We start from the raw sequence: 16,661 nt of genomic DNA, 5'->3' as shown, positions 1-16,661 counted from the left end.
GGGGCGGGGGGGCGGGGGTGTTGCTAGGCGACCACGCTCTCCGCCCAGACCGGCCCACTTCTTCCGCAGGGGGCGCAAAGGGCCGAGCCCAGGCTTGCGGGCCTCCTGGAGCGGCCCTTTTCCGGCTTGCTCCCCTCCGCCGGGCGGTGGCGCACGCCCGTGACGTCACAGGAGGCGGGGCCAGCGCGGCTGCCGGGTGCCGGAGGCGCCATTGGAGCCGGCTTGGCTTGGGAGCTGTAGCTGAAGAGTTGGGTTCAGGGCTCCTTTGCTGCCGCGTCTGCGTCTGGTCTCTGGCCCTTCCGCGGGATGGCGTGCGGGGCGACACTGAAACGGCCCATGGAGTTCGAGGCGGCGCTGCTGAGCCCCGGTTCCCCGAAGCGGCGACGCTGCGCCCCTCTGCCCGGCCCCACTCCGGGCCTCAGGCCCCCGGACGCCGAGCCGCCGCCGTTTCAGATGCAGACACCGCCGGCGAGCCTCCAGCAGCCTGCCCCTCCCGGCAGCGAGCGTCGCCTTCCAACTCCTGGTAACCTGCGCTGCTGCTGCGGACTTGGCAGGAAGCCAGGCCGGGGCGTGGGGGGCGGGGAGGGTGCGGGGGTCGTAGGCGCCGGCCGAAATTACCTCAGCACCCCAAATCGGCCTTGGAAGAAAAAGGAACTGGGGTGCTGCTAGGCCCGGTTGCTTCCGGGGACGAGAGACATCCGGGAAGGGTAGTGGCCCCACAGTGTCGGTTTTCGGGTTTCCTGGAGCTGGAGAGTCTTGGGGGTGGACACCGAGATGAGGTGGGGATACCCCAGGCCACCGAAGACTCTTGGTGTCCCTGAAGCCCCTCCTGTCTCCGCTAGTGCGGAACCTCCCCGGAGATTCAGTGGGCCATGGAAAATTGGATTCTGCTCACGAACCCAGCCGTGAGTGGGGCGGGAGACGGATTAGAGGGGAAGGGGCGTGAGTGTATGTAGCGGCCGAACGGTTCTGAAGCTTTTAGGGAGACTTGATTTCTAGAATTCTTTAGGGAGCAGAAACCATCCCAATAGTCATGGAATACGATTCAACCAAACTATTTCTTAGAGGGACTGACCTTGTTTTATTGTATGGCTATTGTCTTGTTTCAGGTATGGCTTGAAGTGGGTAGTTGGTTAGCTAGTATTTGAGAATCCTTAAGTACACAGAGGTTCTGTACTCAAAATTCAAACAGCTAATACAGTGACTCGACCTGAGTAAAGCACTTCATTTTAGCCAAGGCAAAAGGAAGGACTCATGTGACAGTAAAGATGCCTATCATATTGCAGTAGGAGGAGGGAAAGTGCCTCAGCGCTCACATTCAGCAATTTTAAAGGGATCCCAGAAATAATCCCTCAAAAGGATTTGGGCAAGTTGCTTCTTTGTGGGATTTTTTCCTCCTTGTTCCTCAAGCATGAGGAAAACCTGCAATCCCTTTAAATCATTTCCCCCCCTTACATCTTTCATTCTCTAGTGCCTCTAGTTTTCATTTCCTCCTTCCTCTGCCTAGCCACCCAAGGATACTGCTGCCACCAGCAGACCTCTCAAGTCTTATCTTTATACCTGTGTTCACTTCTTAACCACACGTTTCCTTTAAACTGCGGCTCCACTCTTTCCACTAGACCTGCTCTCTGTATCTTTTCCTTGAGTTTGTTAATCTCAATAGTCTTTTTCCTTCGCTGATTTGTGACAGTGTCTCACTCTGTAGACTGACCTGGAACCCACAGTGTGGCCCAGGCCTGTCTTGAACTCAGCAGTCCTTCTGCCCCAGCCTCACAAGTGGCTGGAATTACAGACTTGTAACCCATCATGGCTGATTCCAAGAATCATTTCTAAATAGAGTCTTACATCCATTACCTAGTCTGACCCACAATGCAATCTTTTCCATTTAAATTCCCTGATGACTTAATGTTATATATAGTCTTACGCACAGAATGACTGAACACTTGGAAGGTTTTTTTTTAATTTTGCTTGTTTGTTTTTATGAGGGCCCTAAAAGCAGGGGCAGGCAGGGCTGAGACAGGAAGATCAAGAGAGCTAAAATTCTACACCAGCCAGAGCCACATAAGAAGACCCCATTTCAAAGTGGCAGAGCCATAGATGTCTGTTTGGATAAAATTTTATTTCTTCACTTCCAGCCGAGCTTAGTTGTTTAATGATCATTTTAAAATGCGTTAGGGGGCTGGGGATTTAGCTCAGTGGTAGAGCGCTTACCTAGGAAGCGCAAGGCCCTGGGTTCGGTCCCCAGCTCCGAAAAAAAGAACCAAAAAAAAAAAAAAAATGCGTTAGAAGACTGACTATGGCAGAGTCTTGTAATGAGGTCTTCTTTGTTGTTGGAGATGCTGGCTTTGAAAACCAGAACCTCTCTTTGCTCTGGGGAAACTAAATGCCCAGAACTGTTACGTTTTTTAACTTTTTTAATTTATTAAATACACCCCAAAACCTTGTTTCTTAATGCATATTGAATTTTGGTTCTGTCAGGCATGAAAGAAACCTGAAGTATTAATATATTACTTAATGCTGTAGCTTAAGTAGAACATGTCATCTGGATAAAGTAGAGATGTTGCTAGTTGCTCTACAAATAGACTAAGCGGGTTTGGCATCCCATACTGTAGTCTCAGCACTTGAGAAGCAGAAGCTGGAGTGAGTGCTACAAGCTCAGGGCCAGCCTGGTCTATGTAATGAATTTCAAGCTACTCAGGGCTTATCCAGATGCTATCTCAGAACACCAAATAACAATGATGTCATCTAAGGGGAAAATGAATTAACAATGGGATGTTTAAAAGTTTCCTTCTCTTCTTCCACCCTTTTTTTGTGGGTGGCTTAGGAAAGACATGTAACCCAAGCTGGATTTAAAAGCATTCAATAGACAGCTAAGGATGACCTTGACCTCTGAACCTCCTGAGCTCTGGTTTTGGGGCAAGTGTTTGATTAAGAGTCAGTCTGTCTTTATTTGAGTAGCATCCCGCTTGTTATTGCTATGTATGTATGCATGAGTTTGAGCTCCTGTTCTTCCTACCTCTACCTCCTGTATACTGAGTGGGATTATGGACTCCTGTTACCATGCCTGCCTTAGGACTCTGGGGGGGAGGGAGGGGATTGAAACAAAATCTTTTGAGGAAGCCTAGTTGGTCAAGAACTCACAAAACTGCACCGGCCTCTGCCTCCTGAAGTGTGCTCCTCCCTCTCCCTCCTGAAGTGTGCTCCTCCCTCTGCCTCCTGAAGTGTGCTCCTCCCTCTGCCTCCTGAAGTGTGCTCCTCCCTCTCCCTCCTGAAGTGTGCTCCTCCCTCTGCCTCCTGAAGTGTGCTCCTCCCTCTGCCTCCTGAAGTGTGCTCCTCCCTCTGCCTCCTGAAGTGTGCTCCTCCCTCTGCCTCCTGAAGTGTGCTCCTCCCTCTGCCTCCTGAAGTGTGCTCCTCCCTCTGCCTCCTGAAGTGTGCTCCTCCCTCTCCCTCCTGAAGTGTGCTCCTCCCTCTCCCTCCTGAAGTGTGCTCCTCCCTCTGCCTCCTGAAGTGTGCTCCTCCCTCTCCCTCCTGAAGTGTGCTCCTCCCTCTCCCTCCTGAAGTGTGCTCCTCCACCCGGCTCGTGAGGCTGAGTCCTGAAGGGCTCTTAGTTTCATCTTACAGTAGCTCAGAAACATTAATTTTTTAAAAATTATTTAATGTACAGTGTTATGAGACTGTCAGATTCCTTGGAGCTGGAGCTACAGACAATTATGAGCTGTCATGTGGGTGCTGGGAATTGAACTTGGGTCCTTTGGGAGAGCAGACAATGTTCTTAACCACTGAACCATTTCTCCAGCCCCCAGAAACATTAATTTTAGGGAGAAATTTAGCCTGATAAATAACCTGGAAGCTAAAAGCTAAATAATAATGAGAATCAAGGATTAAGAGTATCATATGTATTATAAAGAAATTTGCATTGTTAAAAATAAACACTGTTCCTTTTTTAGATGGTCTTCAGAAGAAAATCACAACTGTTTTCCTCTTGCAAGAGAGGAATCTTAGACTCTATGTTAGCATTTGGACTTGGTAGTGGATCCTACCAGCCTAGAAGTGTGTGTGTCCATTGTTCATTAGCTGCTCAGGAGGCAAGTGGAGTGGCTCAGAGCCTTCTGCCCTCATACTTGTCCTTTCTTGTTTCCTGGCAGTTGCTTACATCCTTGTATTGAATGAATCTGGCAGGTGTGCGCTTGAGGAGTAGGACTTAAGAAAAAAAAGAACTTTCCTATCTGCAGGCATCTAGAGCCTGAATTTCATGATCTTGTTAAAGGAAAATGTTACTGTGTTCTAGCATTTAGGCAGAGTTGGTTTACCTAGATGTACAACTACCAAATCATACTATCATTGTGACCAAATCCAGTCATTTGATTCTCATTACCTGTTCAAATGACTTCCTAAAATTGCTCATAGCAAACAAAGAGACATTATCACCACCTTCCATCCCTGACAAATATGGTTACAAAGCAGAGTATACACTGGAACAGTTTGAATTGGAGAATATAATTTCCTGGTTTTTAGATAGACCTATGTAGCTGGTCGGAACTTGTTGTATAGGCCAGGACGGCCTTGAACTTTGCAGTGATCTTCCTGCTCCCATCCCCACCTCCCAGTATTAGAATTCTAGGCATTCATCACTGTGGATGCAGTCTCTGCTTTTGTTATTGGGGTGCTTTATATTATCTGGGAAAGGACCACAGTGTTATGTCACTGTATATAAAAACTTGAAACCCACATCCTCCTTAGACGCTTGTCTCCAGGAGTAGTTTTATAGTTAGTTGCTAATTGGTGTTTCCTGCTTGTTAGCAACTTCTGTTGGTGATGACTGACTCAATCATTTGACTCCTAGCAAACATGGTGTGTTATAATATCACCTTTCTTTGTTTTTCCTGTACTAGATATTGAACATAGATTGCATGAGAAGCCAGTGCTTTATCACTGAGCTGTTTCCTCAGCCTTAACTTTTTTCTTTTTTGTTTGTTTGTTTGTTTGTTTGAGACAGAGTTTTTCTGTGTAACAGCCCTGGCTGTCTTGGAGCTCACTTTGTAGACAAGGCTGGCTTTGAACTACAGAGATCCACCTGTCCTTGCCTCCCAAATGCTGGGATTAGAGGTGTGAACCACCTCTTGCTGAGCTGCTTAGGCTGGCTTTCAATTTGCTCTCCACTTTAGGCTTGCCTTGGCCTCCAGAGAGTCTGGGATCACATTGGCATCACTAGGCTAGGCTGAGCTCAGAAGTGTTTTGGTTTTGAGACCATTCCTGCCTCCAGAATATTTGTTTGTTTTGAGACAGGGTCTCACTCAGGCATTGGAACTTACTGAGTAGCCCAGGCTGACCTTGACCTACCAGTGAGCCTCCTGTTTTATTTCCCAATCACTGAGCTTACCAGCTACCAAGCCCAGCTTGTTTGTCAGTTGGGTTTAGTTTGGTTTTGGATTGTTGTTGTTGTTCTTTGTTTTTTTGGGGGGGCAGGGGGGAGGTTGCAGGGGCGGGGAGAGACAGTGTCTCAAACTGTTCTCAAACTCTGTGTAATCCAAGATGACTTTGGGTGCCTGATTCTTCTGCTTCCCACCTTCCAAGCTGGAATTACAGGCATGAGTTTACCACCATACTCAGCTCAGAAACTTTTTCTTTAAGAATTTATTTTTATTTTAAAGTGTGTGTGTGTGTGTGTGTGTGTGTGTGTGTGTGTGTGTGTGAGAGAGAGAGAGAGAGAGAGATTGCCTGCGTGTGAGTATGTAAGTGCAGGTGCCTACAGAGCCACTGGGGTCCTCTGGAACTAGTTACAGGTGGTTGTGATCTGCTTAAAATGTGCCTTCTGAGAACTGAACACAGGTCCTCTGGGAAAACAGTGTTTCTTAACCTCAGAGGCATCTCTCTGGCCCTTTTTTGGGGTTTGGTTTGGTTTAGTTTTGGTTTTGGTTTGGTTGTTTTTTTGAGACAGTTTCTTTCTCTGTGTAACAGCACTGACTGCCCTTAACTCACTTTGTAGACCAGGCTGGCCTTGAACTCACCAAGATCCACTTGCCTCTGTCTCTTCTGGAATTAAAGGTTTGCACTACCATACCTGGCTCAGAAATACTTTTAATGAGCCTTGATAATTGATCCCAAATAGTAGCCCTCAGCTCCTTCCAGGATGTTGCACATAATGCTTTTTCTATCTACCATCTTCCCCAAAGATCTTTAAGTCTCCTGGAACAAACCCTTAATTGTTAAAGGTCCATTAGTGGTAAGCATAATATAAAGCATAATACTGTGCTTTGTAGATGTAAAACTTAGAGCTAAGGCATGGAGATTGCTGTGAGATGAGGTCTAATATGGGCCACAGTCTGAAACCATTTCTCAAAACAAAACAAACAAAAAGAGCCAGACATGGTAACGCACACCTTTAACCTGAGTGCTTGGGAAATAAAGGGGATCCGTCAGGAGGAGTCCATGGTCATCTCAGCTGTACAAGATCAAGGCCAGGGTAGGCTACATGAGACTCTGTCACTAAAAACAAAACAAATTAAGAATAACACAGTTTATTTTACTTTAAATTGTACTGGTGAATCCAGCAAAATGCAGGTCTGACTTGTTTGCTTACCACAGGAAAAAGTAAAGGAAACTGGGTGACAGGCATAACTAGCAAATTCTTATTTTAGGAATTAAACTTTTCTGAGATTTATTTATTTTTACTTTATGTTCATGAGTGTTTCCTACAAGTATGAGCCACTTGCACAACAAACACTCGTGTACACTGGGCCACCTCACCAGCTCCACAGTCAGGATATGAACTATGTCTTGAGCTATGGGAATGATCCATACACTATAACATTTACCTGTTAACATAAGGGTAAGGAAAAGATTATGACCTATATGATAAAAGGAATATTTAGTCAGAATACCATCTTTGAGCTGAGGATGTATCTCATTGGTAAATTGCTTGCCTAACATTTAAGACTTCAAGTTTGAACCCCAGCATCTTATAGAATAAAGTAATAAGACTTTCTTGCCAATCTTCTCAAGGAAGTTTGTGAGTAGAAAGTTTGAAGAAGGGTTGGAGAGATAGCTCAGCGGTTTAGAGCACTGACTGCTCTTCCAAAGGTCCTGAGTTCAATTCCCACAACCAGATGGGACCATCTGTACAACTCACAACCATCTGTAATGGGATCCAATGTCCTCTTCTGATGTTGTCTGAAGACAGCGACAGTGTACTCACATACATAAAATAAATAGATCTTTGGGAAAAAAAGAGAAAGTTTGAAGAAATGACCATAAAATGAATATTCAAGTTCATTTTCTTTTTTTTACTAGAGCAAATTTTTCAGAACATAAAACAAGAATATAATCGTTACCAGAGATGGAGACATTTAGAAGTTGTTCTCAGTCAGAGTGAAGCCTGTACTTCAGAAAGCCAATCTCCCTCCTCGGCACTCACTGCACCAAGCTCTCCAGGTAAGCACACTTCTTCAGGGGCTGTGGCTAGGTTTGGTGGTTCACACCCGCAATCCTAGCATATTTTGGAGGCTAAGGCCAGAATTACGCATTTGAGACCAGTTAGTGATGCCTAGCAAGATCCTGTCTGAAAACTTTAGCTGCATTGTGTCCTTTAGCCATTCGTGCTGCATTGCCTTTCCTCCCCGTGACAGTGTACCTGACAGGAGCAACTTCAGGCAGAATGGCTTTGTTTTGGCTCATGGTTTCAGGTGGTATTGTCCTTTGTGGCGGCCAGGCATGGTGAAGTGGCTCAGATCCTTCAGTGAACCTATGACTTCCTCCTCATATGGTATAGACCAGGAAATGGGGGGGTGACATGGAACCAGATACAGACAGAAACTTCAAATGCCTGTCCCAGTGCCTATTTGCCCCTGCCAGGCCTCATCATTTTTTTTTAATTATTTATTATATATAAGTAACTGTAGCTGTCTTCAGACACACCAGAAGGAGGGCATCAGATCTCATTACAGATGGTTGTGAGCCACCATGTGGTTGCTGGGAATTGAACTCAGGACCTCTGGAAGAGCAGTCAGTGCTCTTAACTGCTGAGCCATCTCTCCAGCCTCAGCCCTCATCTTTTAAAAGACACAACAGCCTTCAAACTGATGCCACAAGCTAGGAATCAGGCACTTAGAACATTGGCTGTGGAGGGTGTTCTAGATTCAACCCAACTATGGAGCCAAGTTATTTATTTAAACCTAATTAAGTTTTAGGACAAAATTTTCACTTTGAGGTTTTGTTTTTTGACCTAGACAAGTTGTTAATAAGATAGAGTCTCACATACAGCCCTGGCTAGCCTGGAACTCCCAAAGATCCTCTTGCCTTTATCTCCTGGGTGCCAGAATCAGAGTTGTGTGTCACTATGCCTGGTCCTGTTTTGTTGTCTAGACAAAGCCTCAGTATATATCCTTGGCTGGTCTGCAGCCTGGGCTGTCCTTCGATGTGTGGCAGCCTTTTTGCATGCTCTTGAGCCATCACTCCCAAAAAGGTTTACCATCCGTGGCTCATGTGCATTAACTTTATTTCAGATGCATAAGTGCAGTCACATGTGGCTACTGCATTAGCATGCACCTGTAGAACATCTTAGACACTTTGTTTTAGAAAGTTCTCTTGGACAGTCCTGCTTCCTAACCTTGACCTGTGGTTCGTGGGGCTGTGCTCAAACTTCTCAAGCTTTGATGTTGTCACTTAGTGAACTAGGCTTCCTTGCTATGTCCCTATAAATGGTCAGCAGGCCAGTGTCACCAACCTGTAGAAAAATCTGTTTCCTCAAAATATTAAATTTCTTAACAGTTTAAAATTTAAAAATTATCTCGCTTAAAAGTTATTGCCTGGGACCTGGCTATCTTAGCACTCAGGAAGTAGTGCCAGGCAGATCAGGCAGATCTTGGTGAGTTAAAGACCAACCTGATTTACATAGTGAGTTCCAGACAGCCAGGGCTATGCAGAGAAGAGACCCTGATTTTTTTTTTTGTTTTTTTTAAACGGTGGTGGTTCAAAGAGGAGTGAAAGAGAGAGGAGATTGTCTCCTAATAAATTAGTGGTTTTGAGAAGCTTGGTGGGCAGGAAGAGTAAGGAGCTGTTTAGTGGGTAAAGGTTTTTTTACTTTGAGGATGGCAGGAATGTTTTAGAACTAGGGGGAGTAGCACAGCATGATGACCATACTGAATGCCACTGACATTTTCACTTTCAAATGGCTAATCCCATGTTCCGAATTACTCTGCAGTGCTGAGGATCAATCCAGAGCTTTGTGCAAAAGTGTTCTACTACTAGCTGCATAGCCAGTTCCCCTCCTTCCCAATAGTATTTTAATCTGTATTCACTTTCTTTTTTTTTTTTTTTTTTTTTTTTCCTTCGGAGCTGGGGACCGAACCCAGGGCCTTGCGCTTGCTAGGCAAACGCTCTACCACTGAGCAAAATCCCCAATCCTGTATTCACTTTCTTTGTGGGTGTTTTGTGTGCATGTATGTCCTGATACTATGTGAGTGCCTAGTGCCAGCAGAGGCTAGAAGAGGGCATCAGATCCTCTGGAACTGGAATTAGATGGTTATAAGCAACCACGTGGATGTTGGGAATTAAACCAGGGTTCTCTAGAATTGTACCCAATGAGTGATTTTAATTGCTGAGCCATCACTTAAATATTATTTAAGTCCAGCTTCTTAAATATTATTGTTTATTTTTGTTTTTTTCAAAACAGGCTTTCTCTATGTAGCGCTGGCTGTCCTAGAACTCTCTTTGTAGACCAGGCTAGCCTCTCGAAGTCACAGAGATCCACCTTCCTAGAGTGCCAGGATTAAAGGTGTGAACCACACCCGTCTATGTTATTTTAAATGAGACAGGAATCTTAGAGGGCAAGGGTGAAGTTTTATTTTGTTTTTTAATTTGGGGACAGAATCTTACTAGTTGTCCAATATTTGTTTTGGTAAATTCTTAACCTCATACTCCATAGGATCTGGGATCCTATGAACCAACAGGGAAATAAATATTTTTAATATATGTAAATATAAACAGATAAGAATTTTTATTACGGGGTTGGGTATTTAGCTCAGTGGTAGAGCGCTTGCCTGGCAAGCGCAAGGCCCTGGATTCGGTCCCCAGCTCCGAGAAAAAGGAAAAAGAAAAAAGAAAAAAGATAAGAATTTTTATTACATTTATTTATTTATATCAGGCAGATGTACTTATGCCATGGCGTGCATGTAGTAGTCAGAGTTGGTTCTCTCTGTACACAGCCTGGGTTCACTCACACTCAGGTCCTCGGGCTTGTTGGCAAATGCCTTTCCCATTGAGCCATCTCACTGACCCAAGAATTTTAAAGTAGTGGATTACAGATGATGGGTGCCCAGTGTTTTGGTCATGTTTTATTTGTAAAGGAAAAAAAAAAAAAACTTAATTTAGTTTAAGAAAAAAAAACCACAGGGTTTGTTGTATCAGGGTGATGAGTATCTTAAATACTGACTAGAATGAAGAAAGATTCTAGACTAATTTGTGGGGATAAGCTGGGCTATGGCTTGATTTTTATGCTGATTTATAAGGCTGCTGCTTCACCAGCAGCAGGAAGTTCTATGGTTCTGTTCCTCCAGTCGCTAGCTAGCTCGCTCCAGAATCGGGCTGTAATTATGCTGTTGCTCAATTCCAGAGTATAAGCTTTCTGTATAACCTTTATCCCTCTCATTTTGCTGAATACTCTGAACCTGATTGATAAAAACTAATTCACATCTGAGATAATAGATCCCAAGAAGCTGAAAATTACAGTTTTGATGTTCACGCCCTTTGCTGGTAAAGTGACTAGGAAAACTGAGAAAGACATTTAGGGAAGAGATTCATTAAGTAGCAGAGAATGACCTGACTTTAATTCCTGATCTTCTGGCTCCATTTTGGCAGTGCTGTGTTTATAGGAGTCTGATGAATCACAAGAGGAGCATGAGTTAATAAAAGTGTAATGGCTGGCTAAAAATGTGGCTCCAGTTGGTAGACTGCTTGCTTAATGTGCATGAAGCCCTGGGTGGAATCTTCAGCACAGGATAAACCAGCACAGTAATCCCAGTATTTGGGGAGGTAGAGGCAGAGGATCAGAAATTAAAGGTTATTTGAGGTTACTAATAAGTTCAAGGCCAGCCTAGACGTCTTGAGACCATTTCTAAAAGGAAGTGGTAAGGGGTTAGTATTAGTGACTTGTTTTATATTGTTGAGCAAATCTAAAGGTCCTGAGCCACATATTCCTATGTCTATAAAATCATTTGTGGATCCTAAAAGTAAAAGACACTGGGCCCTTACCTGCTACAGAATTAAATGATCAGAAAGTGTATTTTTTATGTTTGTTTTCAGTCAGACAGACACTTCAAATCTCATGTCCACAGGGGTCACAAGTGCTCCAGGATAGCAGTGAATGAATTCCAAAACAAAATCACAAATTTAAAATAGAGGGGCAGGGTGTGGTAACACATGCCTTTAATCCCAGCTTTGGGAAGGCAAAGGCAGGCAGATCTCTGTGACTTTGAGGACAGCCTGGCCTACAGACTGAGTTCCTCTGCTCTGCTCTATACTGAGAAATAGTCTCAAAACAAAAGCCAGATGTAAGCTCACCTCTGTAATCTTATCACTTAGAGACGTGGAGATAGGCAAGATCCACAGGACTTGCTAAGTAGCCAGGCTAGTAGCCATCTAAAGCCAAGAGTATTTATATGAAGGTTATTCACTCCGAGCCACAGAACTGGAATATGTTGTTAAAGATAAGCAGTCTGGGGCCTGGGTGGAGCCTAATACTAAGCAGATATTCTACCCATCTTTTATTTGTATTTAGAATCAGGTACTTGTTAAGTTTCCTGTGTGTGTCTTAAACTCTGTTCCTCTTGCCTTTAGGATTGCTGGGGTTATTGGCATGTGCTTGTATTTGTTTTATATTTATATATTAGTACCCAGCTTGTATTTATGTTTTTGCCAGGTGCTTTCTGGATGAAGAAGGACCAGCCCACCTTTACCCTTCGACAAGTGGGAATAATATGTGAGCGTCTCTTAAAAGACTATGAAGATAAAGTCCGGGAGGAGTATGAGCAGATCCTCAGTACCAAACTGGCAGGTAGGCTGAGACATGGGGTGCTGTGCCGCTGGCACAGCTCAGGAAAGAAGGCTTCGTGCAGGGGATGTTATGGGATTGTGAGCACTGAGGCTACTCTTTGGTGCTGCTGTGGTGTTGTTTTTACATCATATGAAAGAACTCATTTGCATTTCTGAAAGTAGATAAGCCAAGCTCTTGTAAGATAGGCGTTGAGTAGGCCACCAGCTGGCGAACAGGTGGTTGGTCTGTGGTACTTCCTAACGGGTGTCAGGATGGGTACAGTGCAGTGTTCTAACTTCTGCAGGAGAGTCACTTTGTTGCTGTGTAAGTTGAGCACTCTAGCAAGTATAGGTCAGCTGAGGCCAGAGAACAGGGGATCCCAGTGTGATAAAGAATAGTAGAGCCTAGAGAGTGCCTCAGCACTTAGGCTCTCTGCTCCCCCAGAGGACCTGAGGTCTTTTCCCAGCACCGATGTTGGATGGCTCAGGACTACCTACAACTACAGCTGATCCAGCACTCTCTGGACTCAGGCACGTGCATTCAAATGTACGTACCAACAAACATGTGGCCCATATATAGATACACACAATTTAAAAAATAATGATAAGCCTGGAGCTTACTGTGTGGACCAGGCTAGCCTTAAACTCACAGCAATCCTCCTGTGTCCAGTCCCCTCAGAAAATGGGATTCCAAGCATGAACCACCAGGCTCAGTTTTTTCATCTTAGCTTTCTTAGTTGGGATTCTGCTGTTCCCACTTGCTTACAAAGTCCTCTTACTGATCCCACTGTAATTCCACTTGCTCATGCTTTCATTTTATGACAGGACTTCAGAAACCCAAGTTCCTATATCCCTGTTACAGGAGAGGAAAGGGAATGTTTGAGTAAAGAATAGTGAATGCCAACAGGGAAGACGTGCCATCCTGCTTCCTAAATTGCCTGAGGGGTTAGGGACGGGTTTCTGAGATAAGTATACACTCTTTCTTATGTCTTCACAGAACAGTATGAATCATTTGTGAAGTTCACGCATGATCAGATCATGCGACGATATGGGACAAGGCCAACAAGCTGTAAGTATACCACTTTTTTTTTTAATGCCTAGTTCTAAGAACTCAATTTTGCTTGGTAGTATTTCATGTACTGAGAGCAAAAGGCCCATGATGGTTGCTCTTGCAGAGGGCGCAGGCTCTTTATGTGGGTTCCCAGCACCCATATGGTGGCTCACAACCACTTATTTTATAATTTCAGTTCCAGGAGCTCTCCTGACCTCTAAGGGCACCGCCACACATGCAGGACACAAACATATGCAGGCAAAACAGTCATGCACATAAATCAGTCTAAAAAATCATTGTTTAAAGGCCCCGTAAAGTAAAATAGTTAAGAATACGGCCCTGGGTTCGGTCCCCAGCTCCGAAAAAAAGAACCAAAAAAAAAAAAAAAAAAAAAAGAATACCTTGGTATCCAGTACAGTGTCAAACCAAATCTTAATTTTACATAATCCTCACAGTATCCTATAAGGTACAACTTGTAATATTAACCCCAATTTATTGGTAAGGACAATACTTAGAAATGTTAGATAAGGGGTTGGGGATTTAGCTCAGTGGTAGAGCGCTTGCCTAGGAAGCGCAAGGCCCTGGGTTCGGTTCCCAGCTCCGAAAAAAAGAACCAAAAAAAAAAAAAGAAATGTTAGATAATTTGCTCAAGTTTCTGTAGTTAGCCAATATTGGCTACAGTCATCTGTCTCTTAACATCGGTTTCTTCGTTAATGTTTTCCCCCAGAAATGCAGTCCAGTTATTGATGGATGTTGATTTATCCTATGAGTGACCAAAATTTCTTAATTCTAAATATTTGAAGTACTTAAAACACGTTTCTTAAATTCTTGAAGTTTAGTACTTTTGACTTGGTAGCTCCTGCTATTTGATCAGTCACTACTAGTGTATATTTTTTAAAACTGAGCCTGTGTCTTCATTCCCTTCTATTTGTCTTCTAATCCTAATTTGCAGATGTATCCTGAAGCCTTCTTGCCTATCTGGGTACCAGATGTGACCTCAAGAGATGGCTGCTGTATACTTTTTGCAACTGGTTTGATATCACATTTCAGCTCCAACTTTGCATCCTGAGAACACTTAAATGTTTCTGCAGGTCCATTTTATACAACTTGAAAGACCTTAAAACTTTCTGGTTGCCACAAGCATATCTTTCTTTTCTGCTCATCCACTAAACAGCTGTGCCCTACTGTGATAGGTTTTCCAGACAAAAGTACCTGGAACAGCAGTTTAGCAAAGAATGCCTTCGGTGGCACTCAACATGTGGAGTCTCCCCAAGCACAGCTCTGTGAGAAGTGTGAGTGTGTGCGTGTGTGTGTGTGTCTGTGTTTTAAGTTATTATTTGTATTGTGCAAAACTTTTTTTGATCTTGGGGATTCTGGCTGTGAATTTGATGCACGACAATTATGGTTAAAAACATTTTCTTGGTCTACAGAAGATCATTAATGTTTGGTGACCATATAAGTTGTAACAGTGGGTTGTTTATGTGTAGGTATTATCGTTAAATACAGGGACTGTTTCCAGGCACAGAATTTGAATCGTAAGTTAGGATGGACATTAGACGTGATTATGATGATATAGGGAAGGTCTGCAGTCCTGAATCTGCAAATCCATGGTGAGAAATTAGAACAAACTGGAGACAGGCCATCAGTATATGGACTCTGCCTAGCTGTGCTGGAAAAATACTTTGACTCCAAGCCTTAAAATACCCTGTGGAGTCTGAGCTCACCTCATTCATACAGTCATGGAGCTCCCTGGACGCCGAACTTCTACAGGGAGAAGATCTCCCCTGGAGCAGAAGATCAGGGTGTGCTCGGAGCGGAGTGTGTAACAGGAGTGCGGGGCTGGGCCAGGCTCGCAGCACTGCTACGTGGGAGGAGCCACTCACCTTTGCATCAGTTTCAACATAGAATCTGGAGCCTTTGTCCAGGTTCCCCCAAATTCTCCTCTAAGGTGTCCGTGATCAACTGTTAGAGCTTGGTTTTGGCAATACCCTGCCTGAAGTTGCTTAATGGCTGCTCTTTGCCTTGATCCCAAGGCTGTGAGCAGAAAGCAGCCTCTGTTTTGAGGAGGTGGGAGTTAAGTATACATTTATTTTTACTGTGACTTGTTCAGGACCACATTTTACAAAATGCCTTGTTTCCTTTACTATTGTTTTGGAAAGGAAAGTTTTATGAAAACTGTTTTAGTTTGAATATAGAATAGTTTTATTAATTACGGCTTTATTTTGGAAAAATCTTGAGTTTTAATTCAAATGTTTGCCAATACCTTCCAAAGTAAGGTGATATTCAGAGACAGTTGTTGTGATCAGCTGGCTTGCGGACATTTCTGGGGTATTCACATTTGAAGATTCCTTATTAATGAATGTCTTTGACTTAAATCTAACCAAAAACTGCAACATTATTCTTTGTACATTTTCATTATATAGTGTTAACAAGCTTAGTTGCAAACAAATAAAATACTTAAGCTATTTGTTTACCTTTCTTCTTGATACTGTGGTGGCGTTTAGTTCAGGTAACTCTGTAAGGCTGCTATAATCCTTTCCACGGTTCAACACCCTGTTGGAGATTCACAGACTCCGAGAGCCCACCAGTGTGCTTTTAATAATTAAAGAATGACTGACTCACCTAAAGGACAGTTTGTTTCCTCTCTTCTTTCTCTAGTAGTTCCTTGTTCCCTGAAAAGGAGCCATCATAATGGCTGTGGTGGGGTGGAAGTGGGGGGTTAAGGCCTGTGAGGCTGCCAAGACCTGAAGGCTGCTTACCCCGAGGCCTATTAGACGCCTCGGTGCTGTGCTTCCTTACAAAACATCCCATCCAGTGGCTTCTGGCGACAAGTGGCTTTCATGATTAACAGTCATGCCACCCTCTCAACTGCTAGAAGCGCCCGCAGGCTGTTTTTAGGGTACCCTTTGGGGCACCGAGTATGATACCACTGTGGTTGGCATTAGGGAAAGGAGGCTACACATTTGAGATCTGGAAGCCTGTGGGACTTTGAAGTTCAAGGTCATTCTTAGCTATAGCATTCAAGGCCAACCTGAATTGTGTGAATACATGAGACCCTGTATGTATAGGTGAGCACGTGTGTATGTGCATATATATATATTAGTTTCATCCTGACTTCTAGGGCTAGAACTTGAGGGTACGTCCCAGGTAGGAAATTCTGTTGTCCTATGGAAATCCTGACTTAATAATAAAACCTACAAAAACTACAAGGGTGCATTGGAATGTGTGATTTTAGAAAAACCTTTATGGGGAACTAGTTACATAGATGGCTATGTGGACTCACCTGTGTTTTAATATGTTCTGTCTTTTTGAAAGTACTGGGGGGGTTGGGGATTTAGCTCAGTGGTAGAGCGCTTGCCTAGGAAGCGCAAGGCCCTGGGTTCGGTCCCCAGCTCCGAAAAAAAAAGAAAGTACTGGGGATTATACACGGGCTAGGCGAGGGCACTACTCCACTACTGTATTTCTCCTTTTTTTAACATCGTAAGCTTAAAGGGTGGGAGTAAAAATAACTCTTCCTACTTTGAAATCAGAGGACAAAGAGAGTACCAGGTAATACAAGAATGGGGTTAGAGTAGACCTGGGG

The 16,661-nt window shown here is 43.9% G+C and overlaps 1 protein-coding gene across 1 annotated transcript; it reads left to right on the top strand.

Annotated features, from left to right (window-relative positions):
• Positions 1 to 207: 207 nt before the first annotated feature.
• On the top strand, positions 208 to 15,551 carry Akirin1 (akirin 1). Its single transcript, NM_001030054.1, is given in 5 exon segments — positions 208 to 523; positions 7,291 to 7,431; positions 11,915 to 12,049; positions 13,025 to 13,096; positions 14,031 to 15,551. Coding segments are annotated over 5 exon segments (576 nt in total). The 5' UTR covers positions 208 to 306; the 3' UTR covers positions 14,042 to 15,551.
• Positions 15,552 to 16,661: the final 1,110 nt, after the last annotated feature.

Source organism: Rattus norvegicus, chromosome 5 (assembly GCF_021556685.1).
Source record: "Rattus norvegicus strain SHRSP/BbbUtx chromosome 5, alternate assembly SHRSP_T2T, whole genome shotgun sequence".
NCBI classification, from domain to species: domain Eukaryota; kingdom Metazoa; phylum Chordata; class Mammalia; order Rodentia; family Muridae; genus Rattus; species Rattus norvegicus.
The sequence above is the reverse complement of the archived record's forward strand: the minus strand, read 5'-3'. Positions and strand labels throughout refer to the sequence as shown.